This window comes from Meriones unguiculatus, chromosome 12 (genome assembly GCF_030254825.1).
Source record: "Meriones unguiculatus strain TT.TT164.6M chromosome 12, Bangor_MerUng_6.1, whole genome shotgun sequence".
NCBI classification, from domain to species: Eukaryota; Metazoa; Chordata; class Mammalia; order Rodentia; family Muridae; genus Meriones; species Meriones unguiculatus.
Genome location: NC_083360.1, coordinates 34,785,554 through 34,801,815, shown reverse-complemented (window position 1 = coordinate 34,801,815; position 16,262 = coordinate 34,785,554). Strand labels below are relative to the sequence as shown.

The 16,262-nt window shown below is 46.4% G+C and overlaps 1 protein-coding gene and 1 pseudogene across 2 annotated transcripts in view; one reads left to right on the top strand and one right to left on the bottom strand.

Annotated features, from left to right (window-relative positions):
• Nucleotides 1–10,517, bottom strand: part of Ccm2 (CCM2 scaffold protein) — a 56,933-nt gene extending 46,416 nt beyond the window's left edge. The window contains exon 1 of one of the 2 annotated variants that reach the window (XM_021648228.2): nucleotides 10,360–10,517. In XM_021648228.2, coding sequence (XP_021503903.1) covers nucleotides 10,360–10,389 — 30 coding nt within the window. In that variant the 5' untranslated portion in view covers nucleotides 10,390–10,517. The remainder of the gene's footprint in view (nucleotides 1–10,359) is intronic. The other variant, XM_021648231.2, reaches the window with a different exon arrangement.
• A 617-nt stretch (nucleotides 10,518–11,134) lies between these two features.
• Nucleotides 11,135–11,242, top strand: LOC132646878 (small nucleolar RNA SNORA70; annotated as a pseudogene).
• The last annotated feature ends 5,020 nt before the right edge of the window (nucleotides 11,243–16,262 follow it).

Here is a 16,262-nt window from a genome sequence, read left to right as displayed (position 1 = left end):
CAGAGAGAGAGAGAGAGGTAAAAGGGAAAAGAGAGACGGGGGGAAGGAAGAGGGGGAAAGGAGAAAGAGAAGAGAGGGTCTCAAAGAAGGAAGTGTAAAGAGGAAAAACAGAAACAGCCTGGCAAGCTAGCCAGCCAACCCAAACTACCAGGACATTTGGTTTAAACACAGCTACAAGGCAGAGAGCTTTCCTATTAAGGACAGGCCCTGGGTTTGATTCCAAAACCACAAATAAAACAGAAAGCAACAAAACACACACATACACACACACACACACACACACACACACACACACTACTATTATATTAAATATAAATGGGAATTAAAAGACAATTAGCCTAGGCATTTAAGCCCTGCACTCAGAAAGTTTAGGCTAGAGATCTCAAGTTAATGCCAGTGGACTAAATAATGAGACACTGTAATTAGAAGAAAAGAGAAAAGGGAAAGGAGGAGAGGAGAAGGAAGGGAAGGGGAGGAAGCGGGACCTGTTAAAAGGTCCTGAATTCATGGGGGCCGAGGGGAGGCGTGCACACTTGCGAACCAACCGCTTTTGCCCCCTGGCGATAAGTCAGCAGGTGCTCTGCCATATACCCATCTCCGTGTGCCACCTTGGCACAGACCCAACACTACGGGGCGATAAATCATACAGCAGCCTTTTAAAGCTGATTATCTCCAGCGTCTTGTTATAGTTTATAGAAAGCTAACAAGAAAGCGAAATGGCTTTTGTATGCATTTGTCAAAACTTACTGTACAATGGAGACTGTGTACATTTAATTGTTTATAAATTGTCTCTCAAAGGAAAAAAACTTAATTACAGGACCATATATTAACCCAGCACACTGAAGGCAGAAGAATATTTAGAAATTCCAGTCTGGGCCAGCTTGTTCTACATAGTAAGTTCCAGGCGGATCAGGGTTACATAGTGAGATAGTGACTCAAAAGAAAGGAAAAAAAGAAAAGGAAGGAAGGAGAACTAAATAAAAGGAAGGAAGAAAAGAGTGGGGAAGGAAAGGAAGGGAAAAAAGGGGGGGGAGATGGAAAGATGGCTCAGGGTCAGGGTTATCATTGGATTAATGAGTTCAACTCCCAGTCACTGTAGCTCACAACCATCTGTTAACCTGACGCCCTCTTCTGGCCTTTGCAGGCATCAGGCACACATGGGGTATACAGATGTAAGCATAGGTAAAAGAAAACTGAATACTGAAGAGTGAAGGAAGAGCTGGGGAGATGCAAATGTGAGAACTGAGTTTGAGTCCTCATAAAGATCCAGGTGCAGTAGCACACACCTTTAATTCCCAAACATCTGAAGAATAAAAAGAAACTCATCATGAAATACTGGTGGGACAGCTTAGCAGTGAGAGCACTAGCTGCTCTCCCAGCCTGTGGGTTCAAGTCCCAACACCCACACATCAGCTCACAACTGTCTGTAACTCCAGTTCCAGGGAACCCAATGCCCTCTTCTGGCCTCCTCCACAGGTACTGCATACACATGGTATACACACATTCAGATAAAATATTAATACACATAAAACAAAAATAAATGTTAAAAAATAAAATGGCTGCTGTGGTGGCTGGGTTGAAAAAAGAAAAGCAGCCAGTCAGGCATAGAGGCACATGCCTTTAGTCCCAAGACTACAGAGGCAGTTGGATCTCTGAGAGTTCAAGGTCAGCCTGGTCTACAGAGGGAGACCCAGGACAGCCAGGGCTACACAGAAAAACCCTGTCTTGAGAGGAAAAAAGAAAGAAAAGAAAGAAAAGGAAGAAAAGGAAGGAAGGAAGGAAGGAAGGAAGGAAGGAAGGAAGGAAGGAAGAAAGAAAGAAAGAAAGAAAGAAAGAAAGAAAGAAAGAAAGAAAGAAAGAAAAAGAAAGAAAGAAAGAGATTCCATAGTCCCCTTGGGTAATAGCATATAATACTTTGTGAAGAGTCTCAAGAAAGAAGCTGGCAAGAGTCTGACACCAGATGCCCAGCAGCCAGGAGCTGGTGAGTGAGTTACTGAACAACAGCTACACGTTATCAGACCCGGGATATATTGACATGTGACAGAATGTGTTCCTGCCAAGGGAAGTCTCCTTTTCTATTTTATTTTATGTGTCTGGGTGATTTGCTTGCATGCATGTCTGCGTACACATTTGTGCCTGGTGTCCAAGAAAGCTAAAAAGAGAATGTCAGATTCCCTGGAACTGGAGTTACAAACAGCTTCTACCATGTATATTCTGGGAATCGAACATGGGTCCTCTGGAAAAGTGGCCAGTGTTCTTTCTTTCCCAATAGGTCATCTTCACCCCTACCCCTCTTTGAGACAGGGCTTCATTAGGCAACCTCGGCTGGCCATGAACTCACTATGTAGACCTGACTGACCTCCAATTTCTAGAGATTCACTTTTCTCTGCCTCCCAATTGTTAGGAGTAAAGTGTGCACTGCCATGCCCAGCACCTAGGTCTCCTAATGACATATGCTTTCAATGTAAACAAGCAAAGGAAACAGAATTCTCTAAGCCAGAAGATGCAGGGCTCATGAGTCCTGTAGGGTGAGAACAGTAACACACAGGTTCAGGCTGACCACTCTGCTCCCTCTCAGAATTCAGCCATTCCTTCTACCTCACCCGTTACATGATACCCCACCGTAAGCCCCAAACAAAAGCCAAATTCCAACTTCCTACTGTGCTTATTAAAGAGGATTACTTTCATTGTACATACTTAATGCCTGTAGTCAAATGCCTAATTCTTCACACAATCCAAACAAAAAACTGTTACCAATCAGGTACACTTGAGAGGAAAAAGGTGTCACATTTTTGGCACCAGCAACGAGCGAAGAGAAAAAACACACACACACACATTTCCTATTGGTACTGGGAAAAAAAGGAAAAGAAAAGGACCTGGCTTGCAGGTGTGGCTCGATGATAGAGGCCCTCCCTTACAGTCATGGGGCCCTGGGTTTTCCAACCCTCAGTGACAGAAACCCCAAAACAACCAAACATCTACTGCCTCCCTGGAAAATCCAAACATAAACCCTTTCACCTCTGCATAGCCATCTGAAGAACTGCAGCCAAGCTCTTGCCAATAATCCTGGCACTAAGAAGGCAGAGTTCAAGGCCAGGCTGGTTTACATAGCAAGTTCCAGGCCAGCCAGAGCTACAAAGTGAGATCCTGTCAGACTAAACAAGAAGCCAGCATGCTGAAGTGATCCAGCCTTGCAACAACAGTGTGATTTATGCAGGTCATAGCTGGTCACTCCTGCTGCAGACTCCTAAAGACAAAACCTGTTCCCCCCATGAAGTCTATACCAACTCTTTGTGGTTCCTTGACCATAAAGAGTAAACTGCAGCCATGCATGATAGTTAATGCCTGCAATCCCAGCACTCAAGCAGTTGAAGATGGCTCATAATCACAAGTTCAAGGACAGCCTGGGCTACATACATAGTGAATTTGAGACAGCCAGGACCAGGATGGAATGCTATCTCAAGTCCCTCCACAGAGTGAGAGGTAACCTGTGGTCCTTACAAAATACAACGAGAACTTTTCCAGGGCAACCATGTAGATCACATCCTCAGAAGCCTCCCCAGGAACACAGTCCTCCCATACACAAACTGTCCTCCAGAGTCAGCCTCCAGATCCTCTGCTAAGGGGCCGAGGAAATGGCTCAGTGGACAAAATGCTGGCCACACAAGTACAGATCCCTCGGTTCAGACCCTGGCACTCATGTAAAAGCCAGGCATAGAGGGGCATGATCAAGGTGTAGGCAGAGGTGCTTTTCCTGGACCTCTCCTGTGCTTGTAGATGACAGCATCTTCTTCCTGGATCCCAGACGGTGTTCCCATCTCTTCTCATATCAGAACAAATCAGATCACAGTCAGCCTCAAGCACTGCATTTAAACTAAACATCTCTTGCCACGGAGGGTGCATGCCTATAAGTTTTGCACTTTGGGAGCTAAGAGAGTCTCCATAGCTTCAAGGCCAGCCTGGGCTACAAAGTAACTCAGGACAGGGCTAGAGATCCTGTCTCAAAAACAACAAGCGTTATAGGGATCTCTCTAAAGACCTTTCCTTCCATACAGTGGGGGCTGAACTTCAGCACATGAATTTGGGGGATGTAGGGACAATTCAGCCCACACAGGTACAAGTAGGAATGAGAATAGAGTAATAAAAAACGCTGCCTACACATCAATCCTTGCTTGATTGAAGTCAGGCCTGGGGGTTGCAATCCTACTTGAAGTTTTCATAATCGGAAGGTTTTCCTGATCATTTGTATGAAAGCTTCCTCTGTCCGTGGTTACACGTCCTACCTGGAGGCTGCTGGCTGTTCTCTCCACAGTGTCTGTGCCTGGCTCTGGTGGTGCTGACCAACACTCATCTAATGGATAGAGAAGCAGACTACTACAGAGCACCTCGAGCAGCTTCGGGTGTGCAAAGACCCAACATTAATCTCCTGCAGCCCGAGTTAGCCTCAGTAGAGCAAAGGTGGCTCAATCCCTTCTCTGCTTATGACCTTCAGGAGTGGCTCCAGGTCCCCAGCTCGAATCTGCTGGTACTATCTTCCCATCTTTCCTAATCCCCTGAAGCATCTCCCATATTCTCGGATTTGACATCTAAGGGGCCAACTTCCCAAAGCGTCTGGAATTAAGTCCTTAACCCTCCTCTCCCGATGCTAAACATGGCATGAGCACTCCAGTAAATAAAGATGACTCAAATACAGTACAGTACCAAGGCATGGTGTCATGCACAGCTATCACTTCAATACCTGAGAAGTAGAGGCAGGAGTTAGCAGTTCAAGGTTATCATCAGCTACACAGTAAATCCAAGGCCAGACAACAGGAGACCCTGTTGTTTTATGGTTTTAATGTTTTGGTTTGGGTTTTGCAAAAAAGCATGGTGTCACAAGCCTTTAATAACAGCAGGAAGATCTCTTCAGTGTGAGGTAAGCCTGATCTACAGAATTCCAGGATAGCCCAGGCTACATATAGAAACCCTGTCTTGAAAAATCAAAAATCAAAACAAAAAGCCAGGAGTGGTGGTATGCCTTTAATCCCAGAAACTGGAAGACAGAGTCATGCGGGATCTTTTGGAGTCTGAAGCCAGCCTGATCTACATAGTAAGTTCCAGGATAGCCAGTGCTAGTGAGGCCTTGCCTTAAAAAACAAAAAACACTCAGAGACCCCACCTACCTCTGTCTTCTGGGCACTGGGATTAAATGCATGTGCCACCATGCAAAATTAGTACTCTTTATTCCCATTTATTATCCAACACTACATCTCTAGAAAATCTTATACCTTTTTATGTTTAAGTAAAGCAAATAAATTAATACAAAATATCTAACTTGGTTCAGGTGGAAATCATGGCCATTTTGTGCTGCAACCTCAGGGCAGAGGACTGAAGCTAAGAGCAGCAATGAGGCCAAATGGCAATCTTTGAGTTGTGAGCCTCATTCAAGGAGACTATAAAACACTTTCCTACTCAAGTATGCACTAAATTCATTACAAAAAAGAACTACTCGACCAATGAGATGAAAAAGATGGCTAAAAGCTGCTAGAGGTGTTCTGTAGTAGTCTGCTTATTTATCTGTTGGATGAACATTGGTCAGCACCACCAGTGCCAGGCACAGACACTGTGCAGAGAACAGCCAGCAGCCGCCATGTAGGAAGAATGGCCAAGGACAGGTTGAAGAAGTTAATCCCAGTACTTAGGGCACAGAGGAAGATGGATCTCTGTGAGTTCAAAGCTAGTTTGGGCTTCATAGCAAGATCCGGGCCAGCCAGGGGCAGAGTCAGACTTATCTGTGTGTTTGTGTGTGTCTGAATGTATGCCACCTTTATGTGGGTGCCCATCGAGGCCAGATGAAGGCATCAAACTCCTGAACTGGAGTTCCAGGCACTTTCAAGCCACCCAGAAAGGGCACTAGAAGTGAGCTCCCACCCCACAGGTTGATCTTTGACCTCCATTAGTGAACACACAATAAATAAGGGGCTGAAGAGCTGGCTCAGCTTTGAGTATTTGTTCCTCTTGCAGAGGACCAGGGGTTCTACTCCTTGTATCCACATGGCAGTTCACAACTCTCTGCACCTCCAGTTCCAGGGGACCTACCGCCTTCTTCTGACTTCCTTGGGCATCTGCACACATATGATGCACAAACATACATTCAGGCAAAACATTCGTACACATAAGAAATCCAAAAAATTAAAAATAATTTAGAAAATAATTACTAGCCAGGTGTGTTGGTACATGCCAGTAATCCCAACACCTAAGAAGAGTACAACTGTAACAAATTTAACGGCAGTAAATTTCAGGATAGCAGTCAGGCACAGTGGCGCATGCCTGTAATTAAGGCAAGTGGACCTTTGAGTTCGAGGGCAGCCTCTACAGAGTGAGTTCCAGGACAGCCAGGGCTACAGAGAAACCCTGTCTTGAAAAACAAACAAACAAACAAACAAAAAAGGCTCAGGATAACCAGGTCTATATGACAAGTGTAGACGTTAGTGCTTCAAAAGAGGACCAAAGAGGAACTAGAGATGGAGCTCAGTTGGTAGAGTTCTTGCCTAGCATGCACAAAGCTGTGGAACTGATCCCCAGCACTGTATAAACTGGCTAAGGAAGTTCCAAACCCACGTGGAACATGATGAGACCCTTCTACATACACACACACACACACAGAGACAGCTAAAAATTCGAGGTCAGGGATACAGCTTAGCTCGTCAAGCACTTCCCTAGCAGGCATAAAGCCCTGGGTTCAATCCAGCACTCCACATATCTGGATAAGGTAGTGCATGCCTGCAATCCCAGTACTCAGGAGGTAGAGGCAGAAGGATCAGAACTTGAATAGTTCAAAGTCATTCTTGGCTTCAAAATAAGTCCAGACCAGTGTGAATGAATAAGAGCCTGTTCTAAAAAAAAAGGGGGGGGGAGGGAGGTAGGAACACAGAACATAGCTTAAATTGATTGCCTATCACACATGAAGCCCTGGATTCAATCTCCATGCACACACCTATAACCCCAGTCCTCAGAAGTGGAGGAAGGAAGACCAGAGTTCAAGGTCATCCATCCTTGGTTACTCAGTGAATTCCAGGCCAGTCTGGGCTATGTGAGAACCTGTCTGGAAAAAAGTGGAGGAGGGGGTGAAGTGGTTACATTGCATTGTGACAGAATACCGTAATATACAACATCTGAGACTATTCTTCACATAAGAGCCTCATTCAGGGCTGGGGAGACAGCTCAGTAGTTAAAAGCACTTACTGTTCTTGCAGAGGATTCCAGTTTAATTCCCAGCACCGTGTCTGGTAGCTCACAACTGCTTCTGAGTCTTCTAAGTCCTGCTCCAAAGGGAGCCATTACCCCCGGCCTTCACAGGTATCCACACACACGAGCATACCCAGACATATACAAAATTAAAAGCAATGGGCTAAAGAGATGGCTCAGTGATTAAGAGCATGCTGGTTGCTCTTCTAGATGACCTGGGTTTCATTCCCAGCACCCACATGGCAGCTCACTTCCTGTAGCTCCAGTTTCAGGGAATCTGACACCCTCACACAGACGTACATGAAGGCAAAATATCAATCCAATAAAGTAAAAATAAATTAGTTTTTAAAATTTTTTTAATTAAAAGTAAAATGTTAAGATGAAAACAAAAGCCTCATTCACCAAACCCCAAACAGGTACTTTTGTTCTGAAAGGCACTAGCCACTCTACAGACACTAAGTGGTTATTCTACACGTACCCTTCAACTTTAGGAGCCAGTTTCTCTGATGCACTCATCCTTCTGATCTGGCCTGGGATTAATCCAGCTCTACAACAGCTAGCTCCACAAGCTCTTTAGCTTTCTTTGTATCTCCACCACTCTGCCGTTATTGGAACACAGCAGGGGTTCAACAGATTGTTTGATAGAGATATATAGTCACCATACTTCTGTGTGCTCTAGTAGCTTCAAGAATGACAGGGAAATACCTGGGGCCACTTCCATGAAATCTACTTGGTCCTCTAAATCGCTAGTAGTTCACTGACTTCTGTCTGAAGAACAGGCCAGAGTAAAATCATTGCTTGACATCAAATCAAGTTAAGCATTTGGACCTGCCAGTCCAGTTTTGGCTGTTTTGAGACAGGTTCTTATATATCCCAGATTAGCCATGATCCATACTAAGCTGCCAAGGATGACCTTGAACTTTTGCACCTCTGAATTCCCCCTCCCAAGTGCCAGGATTACAAAGAACCATCAACCTTCTTTTATTCAACACTGGGGATCCAAACCAGGGCTTCATGTCTGTCAGGCAAGCACTCTACCAAACAAGCTATATCTTCAGTCCCCATTCATGCTTTCATAGACTCAAATTTGTATCTTTTTAAAGGAGCTGACTGCATTTAAATGTCCAAACTGTAATACAATTTATTAAGTCTGAATTTGTATCCAGGTTGTAGTGGTGCACACCTTTAGTACCTGCAGAGACAGGTAAATCTCTTGATTTCAAGTCCAGCCTGGGCTACAGAGCCATATACAGAGAGGTATATGCAGAGAAACCCTGTCTTGGGTGGGGGTGAATTTGTTTAAAATGTGAAATGTTTAAAACACGCTATCTCTGGTTAACTAACCATTATGAGCAGTTCCTAAGTTAGAGATAGCACATATTAACAAGCACACGAAGAAGCCAGTTGGAGTAACACAGCTTTAACCCAGTGCTCAAGAGGCATGATCTCTGTGGGTTCAAGGCCAGTCTGGTCTAGATACTAGGATATCCAGGAGTTCCAGGATAGCCAGGGCTATGTAACAGAGACGCTTACGCTTGAGCTCACTCAAACACACACACGCTCACTCAAACACACACACACACACACACACACACACACACACACACACACAGCACATGAGGAAGGTTCTGCCAGCTCCAGATCAGAAGATACCTGCTAAACTGTGTTAAGTCATGGCCTACATAGGAATCCGTGTCCCGAAGGCTGTCTCACTTACAGGGAATAAACTAAACCAAGTACTAGAATGCCTACAATTGCTAGCATAGGTCCTGAACAACTCATTACCTCCTTTAATAGCGACAATGAAATTTATCACTGTCTTTGTCTACACCTTATTTTCCCACTGCCTACAACTGTTAACATTTTCTTGCTACTGATCCACAAGCTCAGGGGAAGTTTTACAGCATCTCTCTGCTCCTCAGCTTTCTACCCAAGCTGGAATGCTGTGCAAAAAAACCATCAGCCAGCCGAACTGTCCCAGACAAGAATGTGGGCCAGGTGTCTAACAGGACACTAAAGGGTGTGGTACATATCAAGTAGGTGACTAGTCTCCAGGGCTGTAAGCTACTGGCACTGTAAAGACCAGCGGGCAGTGCAGGATCATCCACACTTTGCTAACTAAATCCTTTTACACTGCTCCCTTTTCTGTACAACACTTGTAGGCTGAATCACTTTGTTGGGCTGTTTCCCAGCTTTAAGCCATCTTCGAAGGTTAACAAACTGATATGGCATCTAAACAGCAAGCGCAAGCTTTTGTCTTCAAACAGTGAGAAGGGGGGGCGGGGGGCAGCGCTGCTGGCCTGGACTCCCTGAAGGCCACCTGGCTATACTCCATTTCAAGTAAGACTTTCTAAAAAATGGGGCACCTCCTAAAACAAGGTGATGAGCAGTGTGGACAATTAAAGACTACAGGAGGCTGGTGATAACAAAGCTAGGACATCATCAAAGTCTGTTTTAAACTTGTCCATAAAGTGCACACATTTGTCAAAATGAAAATGACAGGGAAACCATGAAGATTGCAAAGCATTTATTTGAAAGGGATACATCGTATCAAATACCACTTTCCACTTTAATGGCAGTTCATGATCTTTCCAAGCTCCTTAAAATGTTCTTTATCAACTACTCAAGCCTGTAATTAAAGCCACATTTTTAAACTACATAAACGAAGGAGCCTCTTGAACCATGTCCTAAATCTTATTGCCAAACATAACGTCACTAAAACCACTCAGTGGCATTAAATACGAGCGACAGTCGACGAGCGAACCGGCCGAGAAGCTAAGCCCATCTTTTGCTTTCATTGGACATCCAAAAACAAAGCCAAGTGGGCAGTAAATGCCTCGCCGGTCACCACACAGACCAGTGGCCCAAGTTCCAGCCCAGGCCACCTCCTGGCCCCTCGCTGGGCCCACTTCCTCCGCAGCCCCAGCCCGTCGAGCGGAGAAGGCGGGCCCTTTGGCAGGCCGGGGGCGAGCAGCAGAAAGGACCCCTCCACCGGAAAGGCGCGGCACTTCCTTCTCGAGCCGCAGGCCCACCTGACCACTGTCCCAGCCAGCTCCGCCGCCCGCCCCCACCCCCAGAGACCCCACACTCCACGTCCCAGCCCCGCGGCAGGACGCGCCGGGGAGCGCTCACCTTCTTGCCCTTCTTGCCCTCCTCCTCCATGTCGCCGCATGCGGCCCCCGCGGCCCGCCCCGGGAGCCCCACCGCCAGCGGCCGCTACATGCTCGCTCTGGGCCCGCCACCCCCGCGCTCACCGCGCCGCCGGCCCGCCCTCAGTCTCCGCCCCGGCCGCGCCCCAGCCGTACTTCCGGACCTAGGGAGCCCGGCCCACCGCAGAGGCCCCGCCCCCTCGCGCCCCGCCCACAGCCTTGGCCTCGCACACTTCCGGCCCGAAGGAGCCGCGGGGCCTAAGGAGGGCGCCGTCTCGCTCGGAGGAGCCCGTCCCGAATGCTCCTAAAGAGGCCCAGGCTCGCTCCTGACCCCTCCACACCTCCTCAGGTCCTAAGAAGCACGCCTGCCCACCCTCCAGTACATCCCACCCCCTCTGGAAGGGCCTCCCCACATCCCCCAGCTCGCCCGAACCCTTCAGGGCCTCGGGAGCACGCACGGGAGTGGCTCCAACTTTTCAATTCTGCCGCCATCTTTAGGGAGGCCGACTTCCCAGCCTGCCTCGCGCTGAGGGGGGCGGGCCTCAAGCCCCCGGGAAGGGGCAGGGCCAGTCTCCAGCTCAGGTTCTGGGCGTGCTACTTGCCTTTTGTCGCTTTTTACTCTGAGCCCACAGGGAAACCCTTTTCTAGTAACTTTCTGTTCTGGCTGGGCGTGGCGGCGCACTCCTGTGTAATCCTTGCGCTTGGCTGGTGGAGACAGGAAGATTCAGGAGTTCAAGGTCATCCGTAGCTACGGGAGACTGAAAAAAGAACCCAAAGTTAAACAATAGCTACCAACAGCAACCTCCTTGGTAGTGTATACAACCTGTTGTCTGTATGGGTTGTCCTGAAGGACGTCGAAGATAGTACTCTGATGGATATTCATGTTTCTGAGTTTATGCTTTTTCCAGTCTAAGTTCCATCCATGCACGCACGTCCGCAAGGTGCTTTTGGAAAGCTGGAGGTATGGCAAGGATTCCCATTGGCCAGCAGGTCTTGTAGTTGAGGCTTTATGCAGGATCAAGTTCAACTTCCTTGACCTCCAGAAAATCTGCATCTCTAAGACGGGAGGCTTAAGTTTTTCGTTTTGTTTTATTTATTTATTACTTATACAGTATTCCGCCTGCATGCCAGAAGAGGGCACCAGATCTAGGTGGTTGTGAGCCACCTTGTGCTTGCTGGGAATTGAACTCAGAACCGGAGGAAGAACAGCCAGTGCTCTTAATCTCTGGGCCATCTCTCCAGCCCAGGAGGCTTAAGTTTAATGAAAGTGAATTTTAAAACATGAGACGCGGCTCATGGGGCAGAGCTGTGGGTCCCGTGGAAAGTTATAGACCCTGTGGTCCACAACGCGCTATGTTCACTAATCTCACACCAAAGCCAAAAAAAATATTTTTAAAAAGCTTTGTCTGTCCCATGTTAGGCACAGTAAAAAGGTAAGAATTACAAGAGCAAGGGTATTCAGACCGTGCTAGAGCAAAGTTGAACTTTTTTAAATTTTTATTTTGTGTGATTTGGTGCTTTGGCTGCATGTGTGTCTGTGAAGGTGTCAGAGTCCTGGAGCTGGAGTTACAGACAGTGGTGAGCTGTGGGTGCTCGAGTCTGACCCCAGGCCCTCTGGAAGAGCAGTGCTCTTGGCCGCTGAGCCAGCTCCCAAGTTGTTGAATTGTCTTTTATTTCGATTTTTGTGTTGGATTAATTTTTTAACTAATTTATTCATCTTATATCCCAATCGTAGCCCCTCCCTCATCTCCTCCCGATCCCACCCTTCCTCCTTCATCCCAGTCCCTTAGTCCTCAGAAAGGGGAAGCACTCCTCCCTTACCAACTGACCCCCGACTATTAAGTCTCTTCAGGACTGCCAGCATCGTCTTTCTCTGTGGCCTGGCAAGGCCTCTGCGCCCGGGAAAAGTGATGGAAAAGCAAGCAACGGAGTTCATGTCAGAGACAGCCCCTGGTCCCCTTACTAGGACACCCACATGAAGACTGAGCTGCCTATCGGCCACATCTGAGCAGGGGGCCTGGGTCCTTGGTTGGTGCTTCAGTCTCTGCTGGCCCCTGGAAGTTGTAGGATCTTAACAGTCATCTTATATAGTTACCACATTCACACAACAGTTTCGGAGAATCAGGTGATTTTCAAAAGCATGCTGCAAATTGTCACCCAACAGGCCTCTGTTTTGCTCTTATACCAACCCACAGTAAGGACTTTGCTGACACTAAATACTAAATGAAGCCAATATTTATTTTAAAATACTAAGTAAGTATCCTGCTAATTGTAATATGTTCTCTCAGGGCCATATGCACTTCTTTACATAAGGAGCCACGCCCTCAAGATAATGACTCCTCCTCTTCCAGTCCACAGTGAATCCCTTCCCTACTCCATGCTAGATGGTTGCCTGGCTTGACCTAGTGCAAGTCTTATGCAAGCATCCACAGCTTTTATGAGTGCAAGAGGCCTGTCAGGTCCAGAAGACACAGTTACACAGCTCTAGCCTCCAACCCTCTGGCTTTTTTTTTTTTTTTTTTTTTTTTTTTTAAGACTAAGTCTCTATAATTCTGGCTATCTTAGCACTTGCTGTATAGACCAGGCTGGCCTAGAAATCACAGATCCGCTGTCTCTGCCTCCCAAATGCTATACAATACACCACCATGCACCTCTGAATTTTATAATCTTTCTACTCCCTCTTCAGTGATGGTTCCTGCGGCTCAAGGAGAGGGTGTGGTGGAGATGTCCCGTTTGTGGCAGAGCAGTCCACAGATACTTATCTATACAGTATTCTCATCTTAACCACTGAGCCATCTCTCTAGCCCCTGTGCCTGGGTTTTATTTCATCTTTTCACAAATTGTAGTTGCTAGAGGGGAGGCTGAATGAAATGGAATTTTTCTCTTCCCAGTTCTGACCAAAGCTACAAACAGAACTGAGACAAGTAAGCATGAGGAATAGTTTCATAGCCTGGGACACAATCTGGTTCTGAACAAACCCCCTATGCTAACAATGCAACCTTGATCCTTTATTGCACACTCAATGCACAAACATCTTCTCTGCCATCTAGCAGTCTTGGACCCAGACAGGTACATACTTCTCTCTCTGAAAAATAGTATAAAGTTCTCTGAACCTAACAACAATCAAATTTAGACAGTTTCTATTCAGTTATGTCTCTTATGCATCCTGGTACAGGATAGGGGCATTCTCCAGCTTGAGCTCTTTTGAGATACATGTACAGTACAGTGAATCTGTGGCCTCAGAAAAACTTTCAGAGAGAATTTCCTACTTGCTAACATATGCCAGCGCGTAGTTGGGTGTGCACATGATTGAAATCAGAGGCATTATAGGAAGGGATATGTGCAAATATAGAAAAAAAATATTCTATGGCCTAACCTGTCAGTCAAGATAGAGAATTGGCCATCCTATACCCCTTAGCTGCCAAACTCCCACCCTTGAATCCTAAAAGGAAGCCTTAAAGAGTAGGCCCCGGGCAGATCTGTACCACAGCCTTGCTCTCAACAAACTTGTTTTTTTCCCAAATCTGTGGGAGCCCTTATGTGCTGGTTAGTTTCTGCCAATTTGACTCAAACTAGAGTCACCAGGGAAGCAGGAACCTCAGTTGAGGAATTGCTTCCATCAGATTGGCCTGTGAACATGTCCAGAGAGGCATTCTCTACTTTTTATTTAATATTATGTTTAGGTATATGAGTGTTTTGCTTGCATGTACGTATGTAACTGTATGTCCCATGTATGTGCTTAGTGCCCATGGCGGGCAGAAGGGGCCATCATATTCCCTGGAACTGGAGTTATATACAGTTGTGAGCTGTCTTGTGAGTGCTGGGAATGGAACCCAGATCCCATGGAAGAGCTGTATGTACTCTTAACCACTGAGCCATCTCTCAAGCTGGTTTCCTGTGATAATGACAGTAGCTGAGGGTTGGTCTCTTGTGGGTCAGACTCCCCAGCATATAGAGTCTGCCTGCTTAAGGGATTGGTGTATCGGCATCAATAACACACCAATGAAAACAGCCAGCATCATAACACAGTCTCCTTTTCCCCAAGGCACTATCACAAAATACTTTCTTTTCTCTCTCTCTCTCTCTCTCTCTCTCTCTCTCTCTCTCTCTCTCTCGCATTAAGGCTGATCTCAAGCCTGGTACATAGCCAAAGCTGACATTGGATTTTTGATCCTTTCACCTCCACCTCCCAGATGCTAGAATTACTTACTAGCCTGGCTGATTCTTCTTCTCTCTTTTTCTTTCTTGCACATTTACTTACTTCCTGTGTGTGTGCTGGCTGGAGGACACTTGCAGAGCCACCTCACTCCTTCCACCATATGGTCTCCAGGAATTGAACTTAGATCTTCAGAATCAGCACAGAGCACCTTTACCCAGCAAGCCACCTCTCCAGCCACTGAATCCTGCCTTCTTACCAATAAATTACCTGATTGCTGGCATCTCTTGAACAAAAATGGCTGCCCGCTTCATGAAGACCACAGTCTGGAGTTGATACTTCTTTTTCTTTCAGAGGCCCCAATTTTTCAAACCTCTGCTCTGCTTCTCACATTGAGAACCTGCCTATTACTCTTTGAGGTGCTCTTCTTGGCTGTGGCAGCTTAACAAACCCACCCTTGTTGGACTCATGGTAAATGTGGCTGCTGGGCTTTGCCACACAGCTCTGCCACCTTTTCCATTAAGTCTCTGGATAAATTTTTCCACCTTCCAATTCCTTGAGTATTCATTCCTAGTTCCATCATACAATATTTATTCATGTTGGAGACATTTCCTTATAAGCAGCTCTGAAGAAACAGAAGAGTCCAGTAGCCAAGGTCCTGGGGCCTGCAAGAGCTAATGACTGGCTTCTCATGCCTCCAGGTGCAATGGCCATGTGCAAGTGCAGCTAAGAGGAGCTGCTGTAATTACTGTTTTGTTTTTTTTCTGTGCACGTTCTAGCTCCCACTTGATGAGATGAAGACTTGTAACTTTTATTAATAAGCTTCAAGCACCATAACTGGGTAGATATTGATCTCTTCCAACTTGACTATGCTAGCTGAGTCTGGGGGTCCCAGGGAAACAGACAGACAGACTGACAGAGGATAACAGTCACCTGTCCAGGAGAAGGTCGCCAGGCCATGAGGAGTCACCATAAGGACAAAGTTGAAGCAGGAGCGGCCAGGGTAAGATTAGATGCAAAGCAGCATTGGGGCACATGGCTGGGAAGTAGGCCAGGCTAGCATAGTTGAGCTAGAATAGATAGATATCTGTCCAGTTATGGTGCTTGAAGCTTATTAATAAATGTAACGTTTATTTACATTATGTGGGAGCTAGAGTGGGCATAGAGAAAAAAAAACTGTTAATTCCAACAAGAAGTTTCCTTGACACGGTCTGGCTAAACCTCCACTGTGAAAGCCACAGAGGTCCCAAATGCTTACAGCCATCTTGGAAGACTTTGTTCCAGCAGTGGCTATATCAGATACCCCACCACTATCCAGAAGGATTTTGCTTTGGCTGTGACTGTTAGGATGTTCCTTTGCTTTTCCAGTGACTCTGCAGCCACTTCACATATTTCCATAGCAGTCTTTGAGTGATAACCCCCTCCCACCACATAATGGTCTGGACAAGAGGCCCAGTACACTTGTGCAGGAAACTGTGTGTGTGTGTGTGTGTGTGTGTGTGTGTGTATACCCACGTGTTGTGTCTATGTAGCAGATATTCCCACTGAGCCTGCTAGGCTCACACCAGTATCACACCGGTGATACCAGCACTTTGGAAGCTGAGGCAGGAGGATTGATTGAGGTTATGTTGTTAATTTTTTCTTGTTTATTTGCTTGCTTGCTTGAGAAAGGGTCTATATAGCACTGACTGGTCTGGAACTCACTATGTAGACCAGGCTGGCCTCGAACT